This window comes from Grammomys surdaster, unplaced genomic scaffold (genome assembly GCF_004785775.1).
Source record: "Grammomys surdaster isolate TR1022 unplaced genomic scaffold, NIH_TR_1.0 374, whole genome shotgun sequence".
NCBI lineage: Eukaryota > Metazoa > Chordata > Mammalia > Rodentia > Muridae > Grammomys > Grammomys surdaster.
In genome coordinates this window covers 562,305-584,822 of record NW_021604793.1, presented here as the reverse complement: position 1 = coordinate 584,822, position 22,518 = coordinate 562,305, and the positions used below count along the sequence as shown (strand labels likewise).

The 22,518-nt window shown below is 47.3% G+C and overlaps 1 protein-coding gene across 1 annotated transcript; it reads right to left on the bottom strand.

The window, feature by feature from the left end:
- Window positions 1-2,539: 2,539 nt before the first annotated feature.
- Window positions 2,540-4,828, bottom strand: Mfsd5 (major facilitator superfamily domain containing 5). Its single transcript, XM_028781154.1, has 2 exons — window positions 4,653-4,828; window positions 2,540-4,107 (listed from the first exon to the last, which is right to left on the bottom strand). Exon 2 carries the CDS (start codon window positions 4,087-4,089, stop codon window positions 2,737-2,739), a length of 1,353 nt encoding a protein of 450 aa, XP_028636987.1. The 5' UTR covers window positions 4,090-4,107; window positions 4,653-4,828; the 3' UTR covers window positions 2,540-2,736.
- Window positions 4,829-22,518: the final 17,690 nt, after the last annotated feature.

Genomic DNA, 22,518 nt, shown 5'->3' with positions numbered 1-22,518 from the left:
GTCCTGGAATTTACTCTGTAGACCAGGCTAAACTTGAACTTAAGAGTTCTTCCTGCCTCTGCTTCCCAAGTGCTAGGATGAAAGACACACACACCACCACTGCCCAGTTTGTTTTGTTTGTTTTTGAGAGAGAATATGATGTACCCTAGACTGCCCTTCAACTTGCTTCATAGCTAAAGATGGCCTTGGATTCCTGACCTTCCCACCCATACTTCCTGAGTGTTGGGATTTCAGACTTATGCTACTTCACCTCAGCGTTTATTTTTTTATTTTATTTTTGAGTAAGGGTCTTGGTGCGCAGCCCAGGCTGGGTTCCAAGTTGCTATGCAGCTTAGAATGACCTTGTAATCTTGAACTACTATACAAAGGATCAGTTAGTTCGATGTACAGGCTCAATACAATACCTGTGTGCTGAGTCAGCATCTCTTTTGAGCCACACGAACTGTTACCCATAGACAGATCGGACTGCAGTACCTAAATGCTCTCACCCTGGTCTATCTCCCGGGGCAGAGGAGCAAGACTAGAGACTAAACCACAAGTGTGTGAGAAACTATAGGGCATAGACACTGTGTGTCAGGGAAGTAGGTTTCATCTGTTTACCATTCATTTGCTACACGTTGTTAAGGCAAGAACCTTTGCATGTATTTTCCTCTCAGCCTTAAACAAACAAACAAACAAACAAACAAACAAAGCTTGCACTGATAGGGACCTTAAACTGCCTTCCAGAGCTTCTGACAGTCTGACAGGAAAGAATACACCCTGCTCTTATCTGACCCTCTGACACAAGCTCACCAGGGACAAAAATTAAAGGAACTTCCTAATTCTCTCTTCCGCCCTACTTCCTTATCATTTAAAAATATGAGCCTCATCCCCATCATAGCTCCAGTGGTAAATACTACTGTCATCTATAAAACAAGTCACTAGCTAGGCATGGACATCTGTAATTCCAGTACCTGAGAGGCAAAGCAGGCAGGCCTCTGAGACTTCATGGCCAGGAGGGTCTACAAAGTCAATTGCAGGCCAGCCAATACAACATGAGACCTCATCTCAAAAACAGAAAGTAACAACAACAACAAAGGCAAATCATTAACTAGGCTCTAGATTCCCACCTATTCTAATAGGCTTCTGCATGAGTGACTCCTGACTAGGTAGATGGGAGGTAGGCTGCTTCTTCTCCAGACACACACTAGGCATCAGCTTGTGGTACTCGTACGGGGAGGCTCAAGTGAATGAGCTTCCTGCTCTCCAGAGATTACATGATAGGAAAAAAATGGAATGTCTACAGATAACTATAAAATGCTTCTCAGTTTAGCTCAATAAGGTAGAAAGAGGAAGTTAAATGATTGCAACTGACTGTTTTGTTTAGCCTTGAGATAATGGAGGGAGGAGAATGATACCTGTTTCTGTACTTATCCTCAACTTCCACAGCCTGCGTGGGGAAGACACTGCCTTCTGCTGAGTGGACACTTGAGACTGTGTTCCACTTCCCCAGTACCCTGGTGCAGAAACTCCTCCCCCAGCTTACGATATCTCTCCACATAGGCTGGTACTTAAAGGACCAGGAACGTCTTGAATCCTGAGATCCAAAGAAAGGTAGTTAATTCCTTTCAGAACAGGTGGGTCCCCCATTCCCATCTCAAACACATTCCAGGACACACCCTTATGCCACTGTCCTTCACCCCAACCCTTCTCAAAGCAGACTCCTGATTCCCTTGAGAAGCCCAGGTTCTGTTGGGAGGAGGAAAGACAGATACAATCAGAGGCGAGGCAGGGAGGGGCCCACAAAACTGGTGTTCCCACTGGTACAACTTCCTGCCCCGATGACTTGCTAGCCTTCACCTAGGCTGGGTGGGGAAAAATCAGGTACAGACAAGAAGTCTCAGTCCCTCACCCTTTACCACTCTCTTCTTAGCAGCCCTTTGCTTGTGTTTCTTGAAGGGACTCAGGAGCTAGTAGGTTCAGATGGCCCTAGACAAATGGGGCATTTGAGTCACAAAGGCAGAAAGCAGAGGAGCATGCAGGTTCAGAACAGCAAGCTTATTCCTTCAGGAAAGGCTTTCATTTACCATAACAGGGTAGTCACTGCAGCAGCTCAATCCTCTGGAATCTTTGCTCAATGGCCTAGCGGTATATTAGGAACTGGACACACATGCTCTAAGATCATTTTCTCCTTTCAAGGTAGAGAGATGGTTCAGTGGCTAAAGGCACTTATCGCATAATCGTGAGGACCAGAGGTCAGATCTCAACACATGTAACAAGTTGATGAGTGTCCTGACTGTAACCCCAACTCCAAGAGTCCATCTTCCCCTGAATGTGGACTGAGGATTTTCCTTGACAACTGGAAAGGGTACCTGTCCTAACCAAGACTAAGGACTTAGGTGCCCCTGAATCTTTCCACCCCATTCTGCTGACAGGCATTTCACAGCTCAGTTTGGCTGGAGACATTTGACTTAAAGACATTAGAACCCCACCTGTGCCGCAAAAATCTCCAGCTGCCCCCTCACCAGAAACTGAGGTGGTATAGGAGAGGACAAGTAAGTCGAATCCATTAAAAGTGTTTATTTTTACACAAGGAGAAAGTGAAGTACGCAGGCAGCTTTTGGCACCTTTCCAGTCTGTCACCCCATGTCCTTCCCAAAACACTGGCAAGAGGGGCTGCAGGACAGAGTCACAAAGTGAGTCACAGGTGGGTAGGCGGGCTTCCAGAGCCCATCTCAGACCCCTTGTCCTGGAGAATCAAAGCTCAGGGGCATAGGGCTCCCCGGTGGGTGAGGGCACCCGCAGCTCAGCATCGTGTCTCACCACAGTGAAGAGTCCTGCCACTGCCAGCAGAGTTGTCACCATGACAGCAGAGCAGATGCTGAACATATTCCTGGTGCCCGTTTTCCGATCGCTGTCATGGAGGACAAGGAGCCCTAGACAGGCCAGTAAATGCAGGGGCACTCGGAACCAATTGAGAACACCGGCCTGCTCTGTCTCAGGGATCACTTTCGTTCGCAGGAAACTCATGCTGGGAAAGTAGAGCCCGCAGGCCAACTCAATAAGTAAAAAGGCGATGAAGGATTCCACGGGGTTTTCTTGGCCTGGGCTGGTGGAGAAAGTCAACATGAAGAGAGAGAAGACGACAATGAGGACAGCGAGGGAAAGTAAGTGCATGGGTTGGAGGTGGTACCTCTTGGAGGTAGCGATGCGATACAGGGAAGAACCCAGAAGGCTGGCAGCCATGAAGCTGGAGAACACAATGCCCAGAGGGGCCCCGTGTGGGTCCAGCACAGGTGTCCAGAGGAAGACAAAGATGAAGATGACACTCTCAAACAGGGCTTGTATAACACCCAGCAGCAACACCCGGCGGTCAGACAGGAGGCAGCGCAGACCTCCGGCACAGGTCTTGGAGAAGGCACGCTGACGGTCATAATTCTCTCCCCAGTTTCGAAGGGCCAAGGCCCCAGCCAGAGCCAGAAGAGGGATGGCAGCCACAAAGGGTGCTACAGGCCCCAGGCCCATCCAACTAGCCACAGCCTCGGCTGCTACACCTGCTGCCACAGCTAGCACATGGTTCCAGAAGGCAGCTCGGGCAAAGGTAGCTGGGATCCACTCGGCAGGGAAGTCATGCCTCTCCACGTGCTCGTGGATGTACCAGGCCTCGAAGGCTGAGAAGAGCAGAGCCGTGGACAGCCCACCAAGTGCTCGGCCCACCAGCAGCACAAAGTAGTCTTGAGAGAGCTTGGTTATACAACATAGAGAGTAAGTGAGGGAGAAAAGGACACAGGACTTCTTACGACCCAGCCAGTCCACAAGGGACGAGGCCACGAGGCCAAAGAGGACCGTGGAGGCAAGGCCACAGACGTAGAGGATAGCAATCTGACCCTCCAGGAAGTGGTAATGCTGATACAGTTTATACAGGTAGGGGGCTTGGAGCCAGTCTGCTGCCAGGGCCAGAAAGTAGACTTGATAGAAGTCTAGTTGAAACTGAAGGAAGGAAGGGTTGCTGCAAGCTCTCCCAGGGGGCCTAGCTCTGCATCTTGACAGCTCCAGGCCCAGGCAGGAGGCCAGGAGGCCCACAAAAGACAAATAGGCAGTCACCAGCATGGTGGGCCCCCGGACGACCTGGAGAGAGAACGGTGGTCATAGTCACATCCATAATCCAGGTAGCACAGTCAAGGGGTTGGGTGTCTAAGCAGAAGGCAACTCCACCCAACTGCACTGTCAATTTCTCTCCCCCAGAGCTGAGACTGGAGGGACCAGTTGGGTGGGTGGGAGGAGTGGTTGTCTCCTAGGACTCTATGGGGCAGGGGAGGGTGACAGTGGGGAGAGGCCAGCGCACTCGCCCCACCCTTGCCTGATAGAGCAAGGGGGACTCCTTTCAGTAATCCCGGTCCCGCAGGTTCGAAAGGGGCTACTGCCCTTCTCCATGATAGGTTCTGCAGGTTTCTTGTACCTCCCATCCTCGCCGATGAGCCAGTTTTGGAGCTCAGTGTCTCCACATCTATTCCCGAGCATCCCTTCCGCCCGCGCCGGCCTCTCCAATGCTTCGCGGTCACGCGCGCGCAACGCAGGTTCCCCGACTCTGGGTCACGGGTGACCCCCTGCGCCCCCTAGCCTCAGCCGAGCGTCCCCTCCTTCGCTCGCGCCTCGCCCGGCCCCGGTCTCACCTGCTGCCCCGGTCTGCGGGGACGCTCCGGACACGTCCGGCTCCAGGCCGCCGGGCCGCCCTCCCCGCACTGGCTCCGGCTCCGCTCGGGTTCCAGCAGCGCGCCCGCCCCTCACAGCCTGCTTCCGGGAGCCGGGCTGGCTCGTGGCCGCCGCCATGATAGCCCCATCACGTGACGGGGCGCGGCGCGGAAGCCACGCCCCCTCACCGGGCCCCGCCCTAGAGCGGAAAAGCCTATGGGGCTGGGGATGCTGGAGTGGCGGGCTGCTCCCGCGGATTTGGCGGGCGGTTGCCATCAGGTCCTCAAGCTGGCCGGTACCCGCGCGGTCCTCCCGAATAAAAGCGTATTTTCTGTTTTCCTCCACGCAGGATCTCAGAAAGGTGCCGGCAATCCCTCCGAGCCAGCCGGTACCACTTGCTAATGAACTCCGCTGCCCTAAACCGACGCTGTTCTAGGGTTTGGACTTGGCCTGACCTCCGGGGCAGCAGTCAGTATTGTCCAGACACCTGAGGGAGGCGGTGTGGTGTAAAGCCAGAGTCCGGCTGGACACAGATTGAGGTTGCAATCTTATCCGTCACTTTACCTCTTTCTCTGTGTGGAATCAGGGGAACAGTGCCCAAATGAAGAAGGCTTAAGAATCAGTGGCAGCTTTAGAGTTCAAAACTTTAGCCCTGGAGCTCGACTCTCACCTCCAGCTACCTAAGATCTGCTTTATCTTGGAATGTTAAGTTTCAGTATTACATCCTGGAGACCCTGCAGTGGCTCCCCCTTTCCACTAAGGATGAAAACCAAAATCTTTCTAAAGAGGTGCAAATGCATCTGTCCAAGGGCTTTTTGCTATGTCCATGACTTCATCCTATACCACTTGGTCTCCTTCTCTGTCTCCAGAGGCTCCCACCTGGGCCTTTGCACAGTGCTTCCTGCAAGGTTCCTCCACCTTCTTTACCTCCTCCAATTTTCTGTCCAAATGTCATGCTATTAGGACTTCCTATCGTGGTGTGGGCTCATGTAATCCTTGTGCTTGGAAAGCTGAGGCAGGAGAATTGCTGAGAATTTAAGACCAACTTGCACTATATTGAGTAATTGAGTGCCAGGCCTAGACTAGAATGAGACCCTGTCTCAATCAATCAATCAATCAATCAATCAATCAATCAATAAATAGAATGCTTCATGATTAACAAATTAAGAGCACTTGCTGTTCTTGCAGAGGAGAGGGAGACAGGTGGAAGAACACTTGTTACTGCTTTGCAGAGTAGTTTTCACAATTGTTTGTAACTCCAGCTCCTCCAGGGGATCTGACTGACTTCTGACTTCTGAGAGCACCTCCATGAAAGTAGTGTGAATATAGTCACTTAGGTACACACCCATGCACATAAAATAAACTTTTTTTTTTTTTGGTTTTTCGAGACAGGGTTTCTCTGTGTAGCCCTGGCTGTCCTGGAACTCACTCTGTAGACCAGGCTGGTCTCGAACTCAGAAATCCGCCTGCCTCTGCCTCCCAAGTGCCAGGATTAAAGGCGTGCGCCACATCTGCCCGGCGAAATAAATTTTTAAATAAAATAAATATTTTATTTATATGAGTACACTGTAGCTGTCTTCAGACATACACCAGAAGAGGGCGTCGGATCCCATTACAGATGGTTGTGAGCCATCATGTAGTTGCTGGGAATTGAACTCAGGACCTCTGAAAGAGCAGTCAGTGCTCTTAACCTCTGAACCATCTCTCCAGCCCAGAAATAAATCTTTAAATTTATAAATTAAAATTAAGAAAAAATAAAACAAGCAAAGACCCTAAGAAATCTTTTTTTAGCCATCCTTCTTTTCACATAAAGGGTTTTTGGGGTGAGGGGGTAGGAGGGAGGAGTTCCCTCCATTTTATTTTAGATGAATTTATTTTATATATGTAACTGTTTTTCCTTTATATATGTCTGCGTATCATGTGAGTACCTAATGTCCACAGAAGTCAGAGAAGAGTGTCAGATCACCTGACACTAGAGTTACAGACAACTGTGAAAAGACATGCATGCTAAGAACCAAACCCTGATGCTGCTTTGTCTGGGGGATGGGGTCTCATCACTTGAAGCTCTGTAGGCTTAAAGTTTGTAGCCCGATTCGATCTAAAGTCTTAGGAGCCTGAGTGCTGAGCCTTGCGTGTGAGATAAGAACTTTATCATCTGGACAACATCCCAAGCCCCCTTGTTTTTTTGATTTATTTTTTATACATTAGGTCTTGTGTTCCCCAGGCTGGTCTTCAACCCAGTATGCAGCTGAAATTAATCTTGAACTCCTGACCTTTATGCCTCCACCTCCCAAGTGCTTGAATTTCAGAGATGTACCAGTAGGCTTCCTGGCCTGCTCTCCTTCCTTCTGTCTTATCCTGTTTGCTACATTTTCTCCATAGCACTTAACACCACTTAGTGGACTGAATTTTTTATTTGCTCATTTGTTACTTCTCCCTGCAGATTTGTATTTGTTTCTCCACCTATATCCTCAATATTTAAAGCAGCCATTACTGATGTAATAAGTACCCTATAATTATTCACAGATAAATGAATTTATAGTTTAATTCATGTAAATTATTTTAGATAAGCCCTGGCTTGTATTAAGTTATCATTTATCAGATAATTATAATTTACCTAATCTCTGAAAAAATATACATACACACACATATTTGTTGTTGTTTGGATATATATATATATATATATATATATATAATTTTTTTATTTTTATTTTTTTGGTTTTTTGAGACAGGGTTTCTCTGTGTAGCCCTGGCTGTCCTGGAACTCACTCTGTAGACCAGGCTGGTCTCGAACTCAGAAATCCACCTGCCTCTTCCTCCCAAGTGCCGGGATTAAAGGCGTGCGCCACCATTATTTATATTTTTACTTATGTGAATGTGTGTGAGGCTTCATGAATTTATGTGCACCACCTGTGTGCAGGTGCCTAGAACTGGAGTGACAGGTAGTAACAAGTTACCTGATGTGGGTGCTGGGAACAAAACTCATGTCCCCTGTAAAATAGAATTAAGTGCTCTTGACTTCTGAAACATCTTTCCAGCCCTGTATGGTTGTACCGCATAGGAAAACTTCATCTTGGCTGGCAATTTATTGGCTTCAGATGCCTGAAAGGCGTCTGTGTGTGTGTGTGTATTTATATTTATGTATTGTTTATATATTTATATGTATATACATGAGATATATAATAAAAACATAATAACAATGATAATGTTAATTTTAAACAGGGTATCCCTCTGTAGTCCAGCCTAGACTAGAACATTCCATCTTCTTGTCTCAGCCTCTCCATTGGTGATATCATTATCATGCCCGCCTTTTCTTTCTTTTAGTATTTATTTTTTTTTTTGTTTGTTTGGTTTTTTTGTTTTTTTCGAGACAGGGTTTCTCTGTGTGTAGTCCTGGCTGTCCAGGAACTAACTCTGTAGACCAGGCTAGCCTTGAACTCTGGAACTCAGAGATCCGCCTGCCTCTGCCTCCCAAGTGCTGGGATTAAAGGCGTGCGCCACCACCACCTGGCTAGTGTTTAATTATTTATTTATTCTTATTTTGTGTGTATGTTTTGCCTTCATATGTGTCTGCACACTGTATGTGTTCAGTACCTGTGCAGGCCATAAGAGGGCATCAGATCCCCTGGATCCGGACTCACAGACAGTTGTTAGCCACCATGTGAGAGTTGGGAACTGACCCTGGGTCCTCTAAACTACTGAGTTGTCTTATTTTTATTTTTATTTTTATTTTGAGACATGGTTCTAAAGAAGAAAAGAAAAAAAAAAGAAAACAAATACAGGAATACAAATATCATTCCATTTACTTGTGGGGATGTTTCCACATCAAACTCAACAGCTACCGTTGTTGGAAGCCTAGACAGACTTCACACCCACGGGAGCCACACATGCCATTTATAATCTCATCCATGGATTATGTAGATCACCGATAGAACATTTGCCTACCGTAAATGAGAGCCTTTGATCCCTAACACTGAAAAAAAAATCTTGGCCAACTACTATGGATGGCATCTAACTGTTAAATAATCCATAAGGTAGGTGGTATTAGCCCACAGGGTTGAAGAAGTTTACCCAGCATTCCATGGTAAGAGAGAAAGCAGGAAAATGAAATAGGTGCAGTACCTGTATAAACTATTTGCAGGCTGGGCGGTGGTGGCGCACACCTTTAATCCCAGCACTTGGGAGGCAGAGATAGGAGGATTTCTGAGTTCGAGGCCAGCCTGGTCTACAGAGTGAGTTCCAGGACAGCCAGGGCTACACAGAGAAACCCTGCCTCGGAGAAAATAAAAACTATTTGCAAATGTTGATTTTTGTTTGTTTGTTTTGTTTTGGAGAAGCTGGGCAGTGGTAGCATGTCTTTAATCCCAGCACTCTGGAGACAGAAGCAGGCAGATCTCTGTGAGTTTCAGGTCAGCCTGGTCTGTAGAGTGAGTTCCAAGACAGATAGGGCCACACAGAGAAACCCTCTCTCAAACAACAACAACAACAAAAAAAACAAAGTAACAACGGAACTCCAAAGATTTATTTTGATTTTATTTGTCTGAGTGTTTGCCTGCAGGCTTGTTTATATACCCCCATGTGCCTACAGTTCCCTCAGAGGCCAGAAGAGGGCATTAAAACATGTGGACTCTGAGTTCCAGGAGGTTGTGAGCTGTCCTGTGGATACACATAACCAAATGGTGGGCTCTCTATGAGAACAGTATCCACTCTTACCCACTGTGCAGTCCCTCCACCCCCTGTATTATTTTGTATTATTGTAAGATCTGTTCAAAATATGTATATTCTTAAGGTTACTGTGACCTCTTGGACTCTGAGGTACAACTGGGAAAGATCTTGTTGGGAAATTAGCTAGCAGGTGACTAGAGGGCCCTGTCAATTCAGTTTATCTCCAGGACAATCTTCCAGTAGCTAGGATCTGTGTGTAAGAAACCATGAGGAAGTCTTAGCTTTCAGGGAGAAGTGCTCGGAGTGTTGCTAGAAACCAAACTCACTAGAGGAGTTTCATTTAGTATTTTGTTATTAAAATAATTTATGATCCCACTCACATTTAATCCAACAATGATACAGTTTGCCGTTCCCATTCACATGGAGGTAAAGGACAGACTTGAAAAGTATCCTCTCAGGGCTGGAGAGATGAGATGGCTCAGCAATTAAGAGCACTGACTGTTCTTCCAGAAGTCCTGAGTTCAATTCCCAACAACCACATGATGGCTCACCACCATCTGTAATGTGATCTGGCGGGCTCTTCTGTTGTATCTGAAGACAGTTACAGTGTATTCACATACATAAAATAATAAATAATTAAGAAAAAAGGTATCAGGGCTGGAGAGATGGCTCAGCAGTTAAGAGCCACTGACTGCTCTTCCGGAGGTCCTGAGTTCAATTCCCAGCAACCACATAGTGACTCACAACTATCTATGCTCTCTCCTGGTGTGTCTGAAGATAGCTACAGTGAACTCACATACATAAAATAAATAAACATTTTAAAAAAAGTATCCTCTGATCTTGACATGCATGGTGTGTGCACATGCAGGAATACATACACAAACGCACACACATTCAGTGACAGAGGAACACATGCACTAGATAGGTAAATGGTAAGTAAAATTTAAAACCATAGGACACAAGCTGGGAATGGTGACACACACATATTTGACCTCAGCACTGGAAAGGCAGAGGCAAGCGGATTACTGTGAGCTCAAGACCAGCTAGACCTATATATCGAGGTCCAGACCATACAGGGCTGTATAATCAGATCCTGTCTCACAAGCAAAAACTACAATCCAGTCTAGAGTTAAATGTCCTCAACTTCTTCTTCTCCTTCTTCTTCTTCTTTTTGTTTTGTTTTGTTTTTCGAGACAGGGTTTCTTTGTATAGCCTTGGCTGTCCTGAAACTCACTCTGTAGACCAGGCTGGCCTCGAACTCAGAAATCTGCCTGCCTCTGCCTCCCAAGTGCTGGGATTAAAGGCGTGCGCCACCACCACCCGGCCCTCAACTTCTAAAACATCTTTATAGTTGGCATCCCCAAGTCTTGAACAAAAGAGATCCACATGTTCCCTGTGGTCATCCACACCCTCACACCCTCAGGCCTCATGCCCCCACATATGGGCTCTGTCACTGAGGAATATTCTCAGCTCTGCATCTGTGTTTTAAGCTCCTTCTCATTTTCCCCACAGCCGGTGACTTATTTAGGTAACTGGGTCAGATTCTCTTTAACATCGCCCACATTTTACCGGAGTCTACTTACTTCCTTGTGTCGTTTATGTTTCTCCATCACCTGCATTTCTCATTAAATAAGGGGCTGAGGAATTAGTTCAGGAAGTAAAGCACTCGCTTGACACACAAACTTGATAAGAGTTTAATCCTCAGAAACCTGTATTAAAATTGTGGGCGTGGTGTGGTGACAAGAGTGTCATTTCAGTGCTGGAGAGATGGCTCAGCAGTTAAGAACACTGACTGTTCTTCCAGAGGTCCTGAGTTCAATTCCCAGCAACCACATGGTGGCTCACAACTATCTGTCATGGGATGCAATGCACCCTTCTAGTATGTGTCTGAAGACAGACAGCTGCAGTGTACTCACATAAATAAAAATAAATAAATAAATCTAAAAAAAAAAAAAAAGAGTGTCATTTCGGAGCCAAGGATGCAGAGACAGGACCTAGTGAGAGATTATATTTAAAAAGAAAAAAAAAATCAAGGTGGACCATGATCTGAGGAAGAAAGCCTAGGGACGATCTCCATGAACTCCTGCACACACACAGGATGTGCACATGCCACATGCATGAACAGGCACACACACAAGACACCACTGAGGGCTTGATTTAATCCATGTTGAGAGGTTTGTTTGCTTCTTCAGCCAGCATCTTTTCTAGGCAGTAATGGATGCTTCAGACTGCATCACAACAGCAGGCAAACGGTGTCCGTGCTAATCTCTGTCACATTTAACGAGGCTAAGCTTCGTCAGTGGACTCAGCTGATGACATCATGATTCCTGGACTGTAAAGCTCTCCGTGCATCAGCTAGGCACCGTGGTACACATCTAACACCCCAGCACTGGGGAGGCTGTGGCAGAGTAAGACAGAGTTTGAGACCAGCCTGGAGAAAGAGTCTGTCAAAAAGCAAAAGTAAAACAACAAACAAAAGGAGAAAAAGAAAAGAATGAATGATACAAAGAGAAAAAAGAAACCCAGAAGGAGAAAAAAACAGAGACTGGGCCTGGCAAGATGGCACAGCATTTGCTGCCAAGCCGGAGGACCTGAATTCATTTTTGTTGTTTTGTTTTTTTTGTGGGGAGGGTTTTGAGACAGAGTTTCTCTGTATAGCCCTGGCTGTCCTGGAACTCACTCTGTAGACCAGGCTGGCCTCGAACTCAGAAATCCGCCTGCCTCTGCTTCCCAAGTGCTGGGATTAAAGGTGTGCGCCATCACTGCCCGGCTGAGGACCTAAATGTAATTCCTGTGTCCGACATAGAGGAAGGAGAGCCCTGACTCCCAGAAGTCATCTGGCTCCCACTGGAGCGCTGTGGCAGGCCAGTGCCCACACACGTACACAAAAAGTAAATAAAATGTAACAAAGAAGAAAACGGGGGGAGGAGGAATTGAGGAATGTAGCAAATTAAAAGACCCAGGGAGAGTTAGGTGTGGTGCGACATACTTGTGATCCCAGCCCTTGAGAATTAGAAGCAAGAAGAATAGGAACTGAAGGCTAAACTTAGCCATACTGTACATTCATAAGGCTATATAAAACTCTGTCTCGGGGTTGGGGTTTAGCTCAGTGGTACAGTTTCTTGAGTTTTTTTTTTTTTTAGGTTTATTTATCTTATGTATATGAGTACACTGTAGCTGTCTTCAGACACCAGGAAAGGGCATCAGAACCCATTACAGATGGTTGTGAGCTACCATGTGGGTGCTAAGAATTGAACTCAGGACCTCTGGAAGAGCTATCAGTGCTCTTCACCACTGAGCCATGTCTCCAGACCAGTGGTAGAGTTCTTTCCTAGCAAGCATAAGGTTCTGTCCTGGCTCTGTCTTTAGCTCCAGAAGAAAACAAAAAAAAAAGAAACAAAAGCTGAAAAGCTACCTCACTTGGTGGCTTTTGAATCTCTCACCACCACCCTAACAGGGAACTTACAACCACCCGTGTGTGGGTAGGACCCCTGAGAGCCTGAGAAGAGGGTCCTCCAAGCCCCCCTACCCTCTCCCCTCTTCCCCAAGATAGATGAACATGGCTATCTCAGACAGGGACAGGATTACTGCTGCAAGATTGAGGTCATGAGGCTAAATGAGTGCTTAGAAATTTCCAATACAAAACATTCACATCCGGGTGGGCAGAAGGTTCCTGGATGGACACAAAAGATCAGGAAGGATGTCAAAGCTATCTCAGGGGAGGGAGGAACCAAGAGCCATCGGCTCAGCCGTTCCTTCTACTGGGGGTGGGAGGGCTGCTTTGACTGGCTTACTAGAGGTTAGGAGGCCAGAGACAATCAGGAGTAAGGATGTAGATCCAGAGTCAGAAGTGACTTCTGAACAAAGTGCTTCCCCACCCCCATCCTCTAGAGAAGAAGCCTGTCATACTCTTGCGAATTGCAAGAGGAGACAAGCAAAAGTCTCCACTGGAGGCTGAATGGAGAGGAAGGAACCATGGACATGCTTACCTTTAAAGGGCTGCAAGGAAGGCTTTCCAGGGGGAACAGAGGAGCAGGTTTTGGAACCAGCAGGATCACAGGCAGAAGCAAATGTCCGAGGAGTAGTCCCCTGTCCTCTTCAGTCAGGGGTCCACCTGATTCCATCCAGGCTCTATTCGGAGCCTTTGTCTGAGGAAGTAGCTCCAAGTCCAGCTGAACCACCTTTTGCAGGACACAGCCTCTTAGCCTAGATTATCTGACAGAGCCCTCGAGAAGCCCTCTGTCTCCTGAAGCAGACGCTGCAGCAGCCCGTGGAGCCCCGAGGCCCCCATGACACACCATGGCCACAGCTGCAGCCGCTACTGCAGCCCAAGCGGGAGCTCCGACAGGTAGTTTGGCCCACCGAACAAGAGTAAACTGGGCAAGGCAAGGGGCGGCAGTAGGTCATAGAAGGACTGGAGCAGAGGGCGCAGTAGGTATGCGGACACGCTGAGGGAGGACATGCAGGGCAAGGAGGGCAAGAACACGTACAGGGTGGGCCAGGGAGGCCTGGACAGGAAGGGCAGGTAGCAGCGTCTGAGGGACAAACAGTCCAAGAGCATGGGGGAGGGGGGCAGCTGGAACAGGGGCAGGTACAGGCTGAAGGGGGACAGGACAAGCAGGAAGAGGTAGTTGGCGGTCCACGCCCAGAGGACGGAGGGGGCTCCTGGTAGGTATCCTTCTTATTCCGAGGCCCCAGTCGAAGGCCCAGAGAGAAGTCCATTTGGCTGCAGGAGGTTGCTTTGGGGGCTGGGTGAAACAGGAGGGTGCACTGTGGGAGGGGCGCGGGGGGTAGGATTAAGCCTAAGACACTCTGAGCTTCGCTGATCCTGCAGGGAGCTCAGACCTCCCCACCTGGCCATTCTCTTCTAGTGGTGCCTGACATTACATTCATCCACCCTCCTTCTGCTGACAGTTTACCGCGCCAGATCAGGACCTGCACTTCCGGTTAGGGTCAGCAGTCACTCACACTATTCCTTCTGCCTGGAATACCTTTTCTGTCTTAGATTTATCTTACCTTTCTGAAGTCTTCCTTCCCTCTACTCAATCCCAAGGTACTGCTAGCAATTCTAGGCCCTGATGCCTGCTTGAGTCTCTCTAACCCGATGGCCAGAACTAAGACTTCAGGTTCCCCAAAAGCTCCCAGAGGGGCTCAACTAGGCAGCACCAGCAAAGAAGCACTGCGGGACACCGAGTCAGGGATGTTGCTGTGAGATGGTAGGAATCTTGGGGTGCCTGGGTTCTGGGAGTTTCTGGAGAGAGTGAGTCCCAGTGTGTGTGTGTGGGGGGAGGGGGTTCCTGGCTGTCCATGGGAAGCCAACAACTGGCTTGGACAACTATTATTTGCTGGCTTATTATGGATCAGGCTCTGGCTGCTGGGGTGAGCTAGACAGCTGACTTTCCTTTCTCAAAAAGGGGCCGGACACCTAAGGAGTAGGGCAGGGTGGGGACAGATACCCAATGGGTAGATAAGTCAGTGTTTCAGAGCTTGATTGGCTATGTTCATCATCATAGGGTCATCAGATAAAAGGTGGTTTGGAGGGCTGGAGCAACGGCTCAGGGGTTAAGAGCACTGGCTCCTCTTCCAGAGGTCCTGAGTTCAATTCCTAGCAGCCACATGGCAGTTCATAACCATCTATATAATGAGATTTTACTGTGTGGGCATACACTCAGGCAGAACTCTGTATACATAGTAAATAAATAAATCTAAGCCGGGCAGTGGTGGCGCATGCCTTTAATCCCAGCATTTGGGAGGCAAAGGCCAGCCTGATCTACAGAGTGAGTTCCAGGTCAGCCAGAGATACACAGAGAAACCTTGTCTCAAAAAAAAAAAAAAAAAAATCTAAAAAGAAAAAAAGGGAGGCTCCAGGTTTGATCCTAGCACCACGTTAAAGAAGGGGAGCAGGCAGAAACCATAGATTACAAATACTTTCTGCTCTTTTAAGGGCCTGGTTTCAGATCCCAGCACCCACACGCTCACAACCATCTGTAATTCCAGTACTAGGGGATCTGATGCCCTCTTCTGACCCATGTGAGCACTAGACATGCCTGTGGTGCATTTTTATACGTGCAAGCATACCACTCATACTCAAAAAATAAAAACAAATAAACCTACAAAAAGTAAATAGAAGGAAGAGAAGCTGGAGAGATAGTACACCACTGCTCTCTTCAGATACACCAGAAGAGGGCATCAGATCTCATTACAGATGGTTGTGAGCCACCATGTGGTTGCTGGGAATTGAATTCAGGACCTCTGGAAGAGCAGTGAGTGCTCTTAACCTCTGAGCCATCTCTCCAGTCCCCAGGAAAGGTTTTTTTTTTTTTTGGTTTTTTGAGACAGGGTTTCTCTGTACAGCCCTGGCTGTCCTGGAACTCACTCTGTAGACCAGGCTGGCCTCGAACTCAGAAATCCACCTGCCTCTGCCTCCCAAGTGCTGGGATTAAAGGCGTGCGGCACCATTGCCCTGCTCCCAGGAAAGTTCTTGCCTGCAAGCCTGGCAGCCTGATACTGGTCACCAAGCCCACATGATAGAAGGAGAGAACAAACTCCAGCAAACTGTGTGTGCTGTGGGGTGGGCAGGTGATCTCCTAACAACAATAAGTGAAACAAAGTATCAAGTAGTAGAGGGGAAGGGGACAGGGAAGGGAAGGACCCGGACTACTGGAGATTACAATATTATTTTTGTTTTTTGGGTTTTTGTTTTGTTTTGTTTTTTTGTTTTTCGAGACAGGGTTTCTCTTTATAGTCCGGGCTGTCCTGGAATTCACTCTGTAGACCAGGCTGGCCTTGAACTCAGAAATCCGCCTGCCTCTGCCTCCCAAGTGCTGTGATTTAAAGGCGTGCACCACCACCGTCCGGCTCTGGAGATTACAATATTAACGAAAGATACTTTCAGGTTCTAGTGCCAGAGTATTCCACAAACTGCTAATGAGCGGAGACAAGACTCATTACAACACAGGTCAGAAATTAAGGTAGAGGCTCCACCAAGCAGGGACTTGGATGTTTGTTTTTCGAGACAGGATTTCTCTGTGTAACAGCCCTGGCTGGCCTGGAACTCACTCTGTAGACCAGGATGGCCTGGAACTTAGAGATCTGCCTGCCTCTGCCTCCCAGGTGCTGGGATTAAAGGCTTGCACCAGGACCTGCCCGAGGGAATTTGGATCTTATTCAAGTAAAAAAGAATACCCACAGATGGTTAGAGATAACAAAACCTGTGGGGCTTCTTGTTGCTATTCCTGACCCTGTTAGAACTCATTACTACCTATGGGCTTTTGTTTTGTTTTGTTTTACTTGTTTTTGTTTTTTTGAGGCTGGGCCTTCTATAGCTTAGCTAGCTTCAAACTCATTATGTAGCCAGTGATTTGAACTTTTGAACCCCCTGTTTTGACCTCCCCAGTTCTGGGATTATAGTTGCTATCCTACACACTTGGTCTAGTAGAAGTGTCTGGTAAACAACAGGACATTGTCAGATACAAATGAACCTGTAGGATATGATGGCACAGACTTATAATCTCAGCACTGGGGAGTTGATGCAGGAGTACACCCTCCCTGTTCAAAGCCAGTTTGGGCTACATATCCAAGACCCTGTGTGAAACAAAACTAAACTAAAACCGACACCAACAGAAAAAGAAAATTGAATATACAGTTTGATTTTCTAGAGAAACCGCGATGTTCAAACTGGGCTAGAGAGACGGCTCAGAGGTTAAGAGCACTGCTTACTCTCCCACAGGACCTGGATTCAGTTCCTTGCACTCATGAGTGACTCACAACTGTCTGTAACTCCCATCCTAGGGGGATCTGGCACCCTCTTCTGGCCTCTGTGGACACCAGGCACACACACGGTTCCTATACATGCGGACAAACCACCTGTATGCATAAAAAGAAAAAACAAAAAAACTATGCTTAGACACGTTGTTAACGATGGTCTAAACCGAATCAACTTCCAGATCTATGACCACTAGGATGACAGGGTGAACTGTGGTGAAGGAATACAGGGCTATGCAACAATAAAGACGAATCTGTGTAGACACATCTCACAGAAAAGCTGAGAAAATACAACAGAAAATAGTCGCCATATCATTCTATTATAAAAGCCTAAAAATAAGAAAAATGGAGGCCAGGCAAGGCTGCAGATGTAATGCCATGTAATGCCTCCCTTTGAAAAACTGACTCAGGGGCTGGTGAGATGGCTCAGTGGTTAAGAGTACTGACTGCCCTTCCAGAGGTCATGAGTTCAAATCCCAGCAACCACATGGTGGCTAACAACCATCTGTAATGATATCTGATGCCCTCTTGTGGGGTGTCTGAAGACAGCTACAGTGTACTTACATATAATAAATAAATAAAAATTAAAAAAAAAAGAAAAAAGAAAAACTGACTCAGGATAGTATGAGTTTGAGGCTAGCCTGGACCATACACACAGTGTGTGTGTGTGGGGGGGGAGACAAAATTAAGTTTGTTTTGTTTTAAATATTTATTTATTTTATGTATGTGAGTACACAGTCTCTATCTTCAGACACACCAGGAGAGGGCATTGGATCCCGTTACAGATGGTCCTGAGCCACCATGTGGTTGCTGGGAATTGAAGTCAGGAAGAGCAGTCAGTGCTATTAACTGCTCAGCCATCTCTCCAGCTCCCAAATAGGTGCTAAGGTAGAACAAATGGAAAAGGAAGGTTGAGGAGCTAGCTCACTCAGTCAAAGGTTTGCCATGCAGAGGGAGCATAAAGGCCTGTACTCCATCCCTCCAGCACTGGGGAGGCAGTGTCTCTGAAGCCCACTGGTCAGAAAACTTAGGCTACTCGGTGAGCTCTCAGCCACTGAGAGACTCTGTTTTAAAAACACAGAGTGGGAGCTGGGTGGTGGCTCACACCTTTAATTCCAGCTCTTAGGAGGCAAAGGCAGGCAAATCTCTGAGTTCATCGCCAGTCTTGTCTACAGAGTGAGTCCAAGACAGCCAGAATGACACTGAGAAACCCCTTTCTTGAAAAAACATAACAAACAAAACCAGCACAGAATGGTGCTGGAGAAATTACTCAGAAACTAAGAGCTCGCTGCCTTTGCAGAGGCCGTGGGTTCAGTTCCTGATGATACCCACAACTGTCTAAAGTCTGGTTCTAGGGGATCAGATTTCCCCTTCTGGCCTCAGAGGGGAATGCGTGAATGTAGTACACTTATGTAAGTGCAGGAAACCCACTCATACACGTAACTCAAAAACAAATGAAATCTTTAGAAAGGAAACAAACAAAAAACATGGAGAAAATGATTCTTGATGAACACCACCTAAGGCTCATACACACACACAGACACACACACACACACACACTCGCACTCGCGCATACACACATGCACAGACATCCAGGCACTCACACATACACATGCACATACACACGTGCACAGATAAACACACTTGTATACATACATAAATGTATACATACATATATGCACTTGCACACAGATGTATATGCAAGACTCCACACATAAGCAGACTGTCACATACCCCAAACATAAACAAACCATCTTATAGCAAAATAAACAATAATAAAGGAAAGTCCTTGTTTATAATTATTATAAATGTCAGGTAGCTGGTTAGTTCTCTCTTTCTACCATGTCGGTCTAGAGATAGAACTAAGGTTGCTGAGGTTGGCAGGAAGCACCTTCACCCACTGAGTCATCTCAACAGCCCTGTTTTATTTTTTTAAAGAAACACACATACACACACACACACACACACACACACACACACACACTATAGCTGTCTTCAGACACACCAGAAGAGGGCATTGAATCCCATTATAGATGGTTGTGAACCACCATGTGGTTGCTGGGAATTGAACTCAGGACCTCTGGAAGAGCAGTCAGTGCTCTTAACCACAGAGCCATCTCTCCAGCTCGCTGTTTTATTTTTTTCATTGACATTTTGAACATGTGTATGTGTGTATAAATATCTCAAGCATGTCTGTCAGTGCTCACAAAGGCCCGAAAAGGGTGTCTGATCCTCTAGAGCTGGGATTACAGGCAATCATGAGCCCCCTAACCTCAGTGTTAAGGTCTCTGATAGAGCAGCTGGTACTCTTGACCACTCAACTATCTCTCCAGCATCCTTTACTGTATTTATTTATTTATTTATTTACTTTTGAGACACGGTCTCAGGTATTCCACGCTGGCCTCGAACTCACCTCACAGCCAAGCGTGACCTTCATTTCCTAATCCTCCCACTTCTGTCTCCCAAGTACTGAACTTACAGGCAGCTCATACACCACCACTGTGCCCGACTTGTCCTCAATATATTTACACCTACCCTGACGCACACAAGACAAGAAGAAAACGACTCTCTTGGATCAGAGACTCCTCAGTTGGCATGTATAAAGCCCTGGAGCCCTTCTGGTCTCTAGAAGCACATAAAGAGGTGCTGCATGCCTGTAATTCTGCATTCAGGATTAGAAATCCCATCTCATCTGAGCTACACAGCAAGTTCAAGGCTAGCTTGGGTTACTGAGGTTAGACATCTGCTAGTCCATATATGCATCTCTCCCATAGATCTTGAGGACGGTGACCCCTTTATTTTTGGTACCTCTCAATGCCTGGGGTATATAAGATACTCAGTAAATGTCTGCTGAATTAGGTTATACTTAATTTCCAAGTCTCTTGTCCCATGGAGAGAGTAGTGGGAAGCTAAAGGAAAGGCATTGAAAGCCTGGTGTGGTCAAGAGAGCTCAGGACTACCAATACCTGGTTACTGCACCTTGGCTATGTCCTAGCTATGAAACACTAGGCAAGTCATTCAGCCCCTTTGCTTCTCAGCTCCCTCATCTATAAAATGAGAATGATAGACTATGAACTCTCTGGATCACATTGGTGTATATTACACGAGATACAGTGGATGCCTAGACAATGCCTCAGAGTAAATGATCAGCAGAGGATAGCTTCCTGCGAGACCTATCTTCCTTGCCTCACATCTCCAAAAAAAAAAAATTTCTTCAGCCAGGCTTTCCCCAGCACTTAGGAGGCAGAGGCAGAAGGATCTCTGTGAGTTTAAGGCCAACCTGCTCTACGTGAGTTCTAGGACACTCAGAGAAACCCTGTCTTGAACCCCACCCCTCCACATACAAAAATCTTCAGATGGGGAACAGCCAGGTATCAAAGAAGGCCCTAAAGGGTGGATCCATGGGGTTAGGGTCCCTTGGTGTGGTTATCAAGATGTAGTTTGGCATGTAGAGTAATGGAGACTCTTGACTGGAGGTGAGCAGAACCCAGGCAGTTGGTGAGAGTTGGCAGAACAGTCAGGAGGCCTGGGTCCTGGGGCTTTCCAATCAGGGGAAGTCCCAGGTGTGGGTACAGGGGTGCCAGGCTGGCTCCACCCAACACCCTGGCCTCAGGGGATGTGGGCACAGGTAGAAAAGTAGGTCAGATCAGGGATGGCGCTTAACCCCATTGGTCCCATGTGCTACCTCCAGAGGTGTCATGGCTTCCCTCCTCTAAAGGGCCCTCCATTTTTTTTTCTTCAGAAAGGAAAACCTGTGCAACTGGTATGAAGCTCTGTGTAAAAAGCCCTTGTTAAACACGTCCAAGGCCCTGGGTCCGATTTCAAGCATCAAATTAAAAAGCATTTGAAGGAAGATCCTTAGAACTTTGGTACCCGGGCAATGGATGGAGGAGATTCTCCCTCCCTAAGCAGGTTCTGTGCAAAACAGACAGCTGCTCCCGCCTACATGCTGCTGGCAGACACCTGGACCGCTCACCTCGTACACACTGTAGCAACTGTGGAGGCAGACATGTTAGCTCCAGGGAGTGGGGCAGGTCAGGGCTGGATCTGCAGGAGGGCGGAGTATACAGGGAGGAGAAAGCTTTCTCCCCAAGAGGCTCCAGCCAGGAGATGCAAGATTCTTCATGCTGGAGAATTTGCCAGTTTGGAGCTTTGACTTTAGCATGGTAATCTCAAGCCCGAGCCTGTAATGCTAACCTTTTCTGTGTCTCAGTTTCGCTCTTTGGAATAGGAGAAGGAGAAAATGGAACCATTCAGGGACAGCATCACTGTGTGTCCTAGGGTTAACTCTGACCTGGAGGAGAGGAGGGTGTTACTATCCTTTCCTCAGGGCATTCTGGACACAGGAAGGGCACAAGAATAGCCCTCCCCCTTTTTTTGTCATAGTGATATGGTTGAGAGCTAGGACCTCAACCCCAGGGTCTTTAAACACTTTTCTTTCATTATCTTCCTCTCTCCCTTCTTCTCAGAAAGCTCTCCTAATACCCCTGGCTGGGTATAAACACACCCTTCTGCAGCATCTCTCCATCCTGATTGCCTGGTTAGTTAACACCTGACACCTCCATCAGACTTCCAGCCAACAAGGGCAGGGACCATGTCTAGTATTCCCAGGGCTTAGTATACAGGTTAGCACCTAGTCTGTTCAATTCGAATTTGCCGAATTAATGAACAGCGCATGTTGGGAAAGAAATCCTCAGAACACATAAAATTTTGTGTTTGAAAACCAAGGCATTATTCTACATGGAGGTCTGGACAGCCCTGGGGCTGGTTAAGACCTTCCACATACAAACTTACACAGCATCAGCAGAGCCAAGGAGCTGGCAAGCACGGACAGACCTGGTACCAGGGTAAAACTGAATAAGCTCCAAGCGCAAAGCCAGCACCAGCCTTGGCACAGAGCACACCTGAAGGGAGGAGGTGGCGAAGGAGGTAAGGAAGGATGAAGAAAGAACACGTGTAGTACAAAACATGTTTTCATCATGTTCTCCCCGAGTGCCCTGGTCTCCAAACCCCTCTAGTACTTCTGTGCTTTAATGATGTCCTTGGGGACTGTAATGTAGCTTCCCCCAGCCCCCCACAGACATCTGCCAGCAACCTCTGAATGTGGCATGGGGCATATCTGTATGAGAAAATGACCTAGTCAGTGTCTTGAAGCTAGTGAGGTTACAGGAGAAAATACAGAAGCTGGAGGACATTCCTGAATCCTCTTTTCCCTGCAATTCTTCTTGGTCTTTGTTCTATTACGCAGGCAGTAAAAGGGGCTAGAGGGGTGGCTCAGCGGTTGGCCATGCTTGGTGGCTCTTCAGAGGACCAAGGTTTGGCTCCCAACACCTGTACAACTGTCTGTAACTCTAGTTCTAGGGGATTCAATGCCTCCTCCTCCTCCTCCTCCTCCTCCTCCTCCTCCTCCCCCTCCTC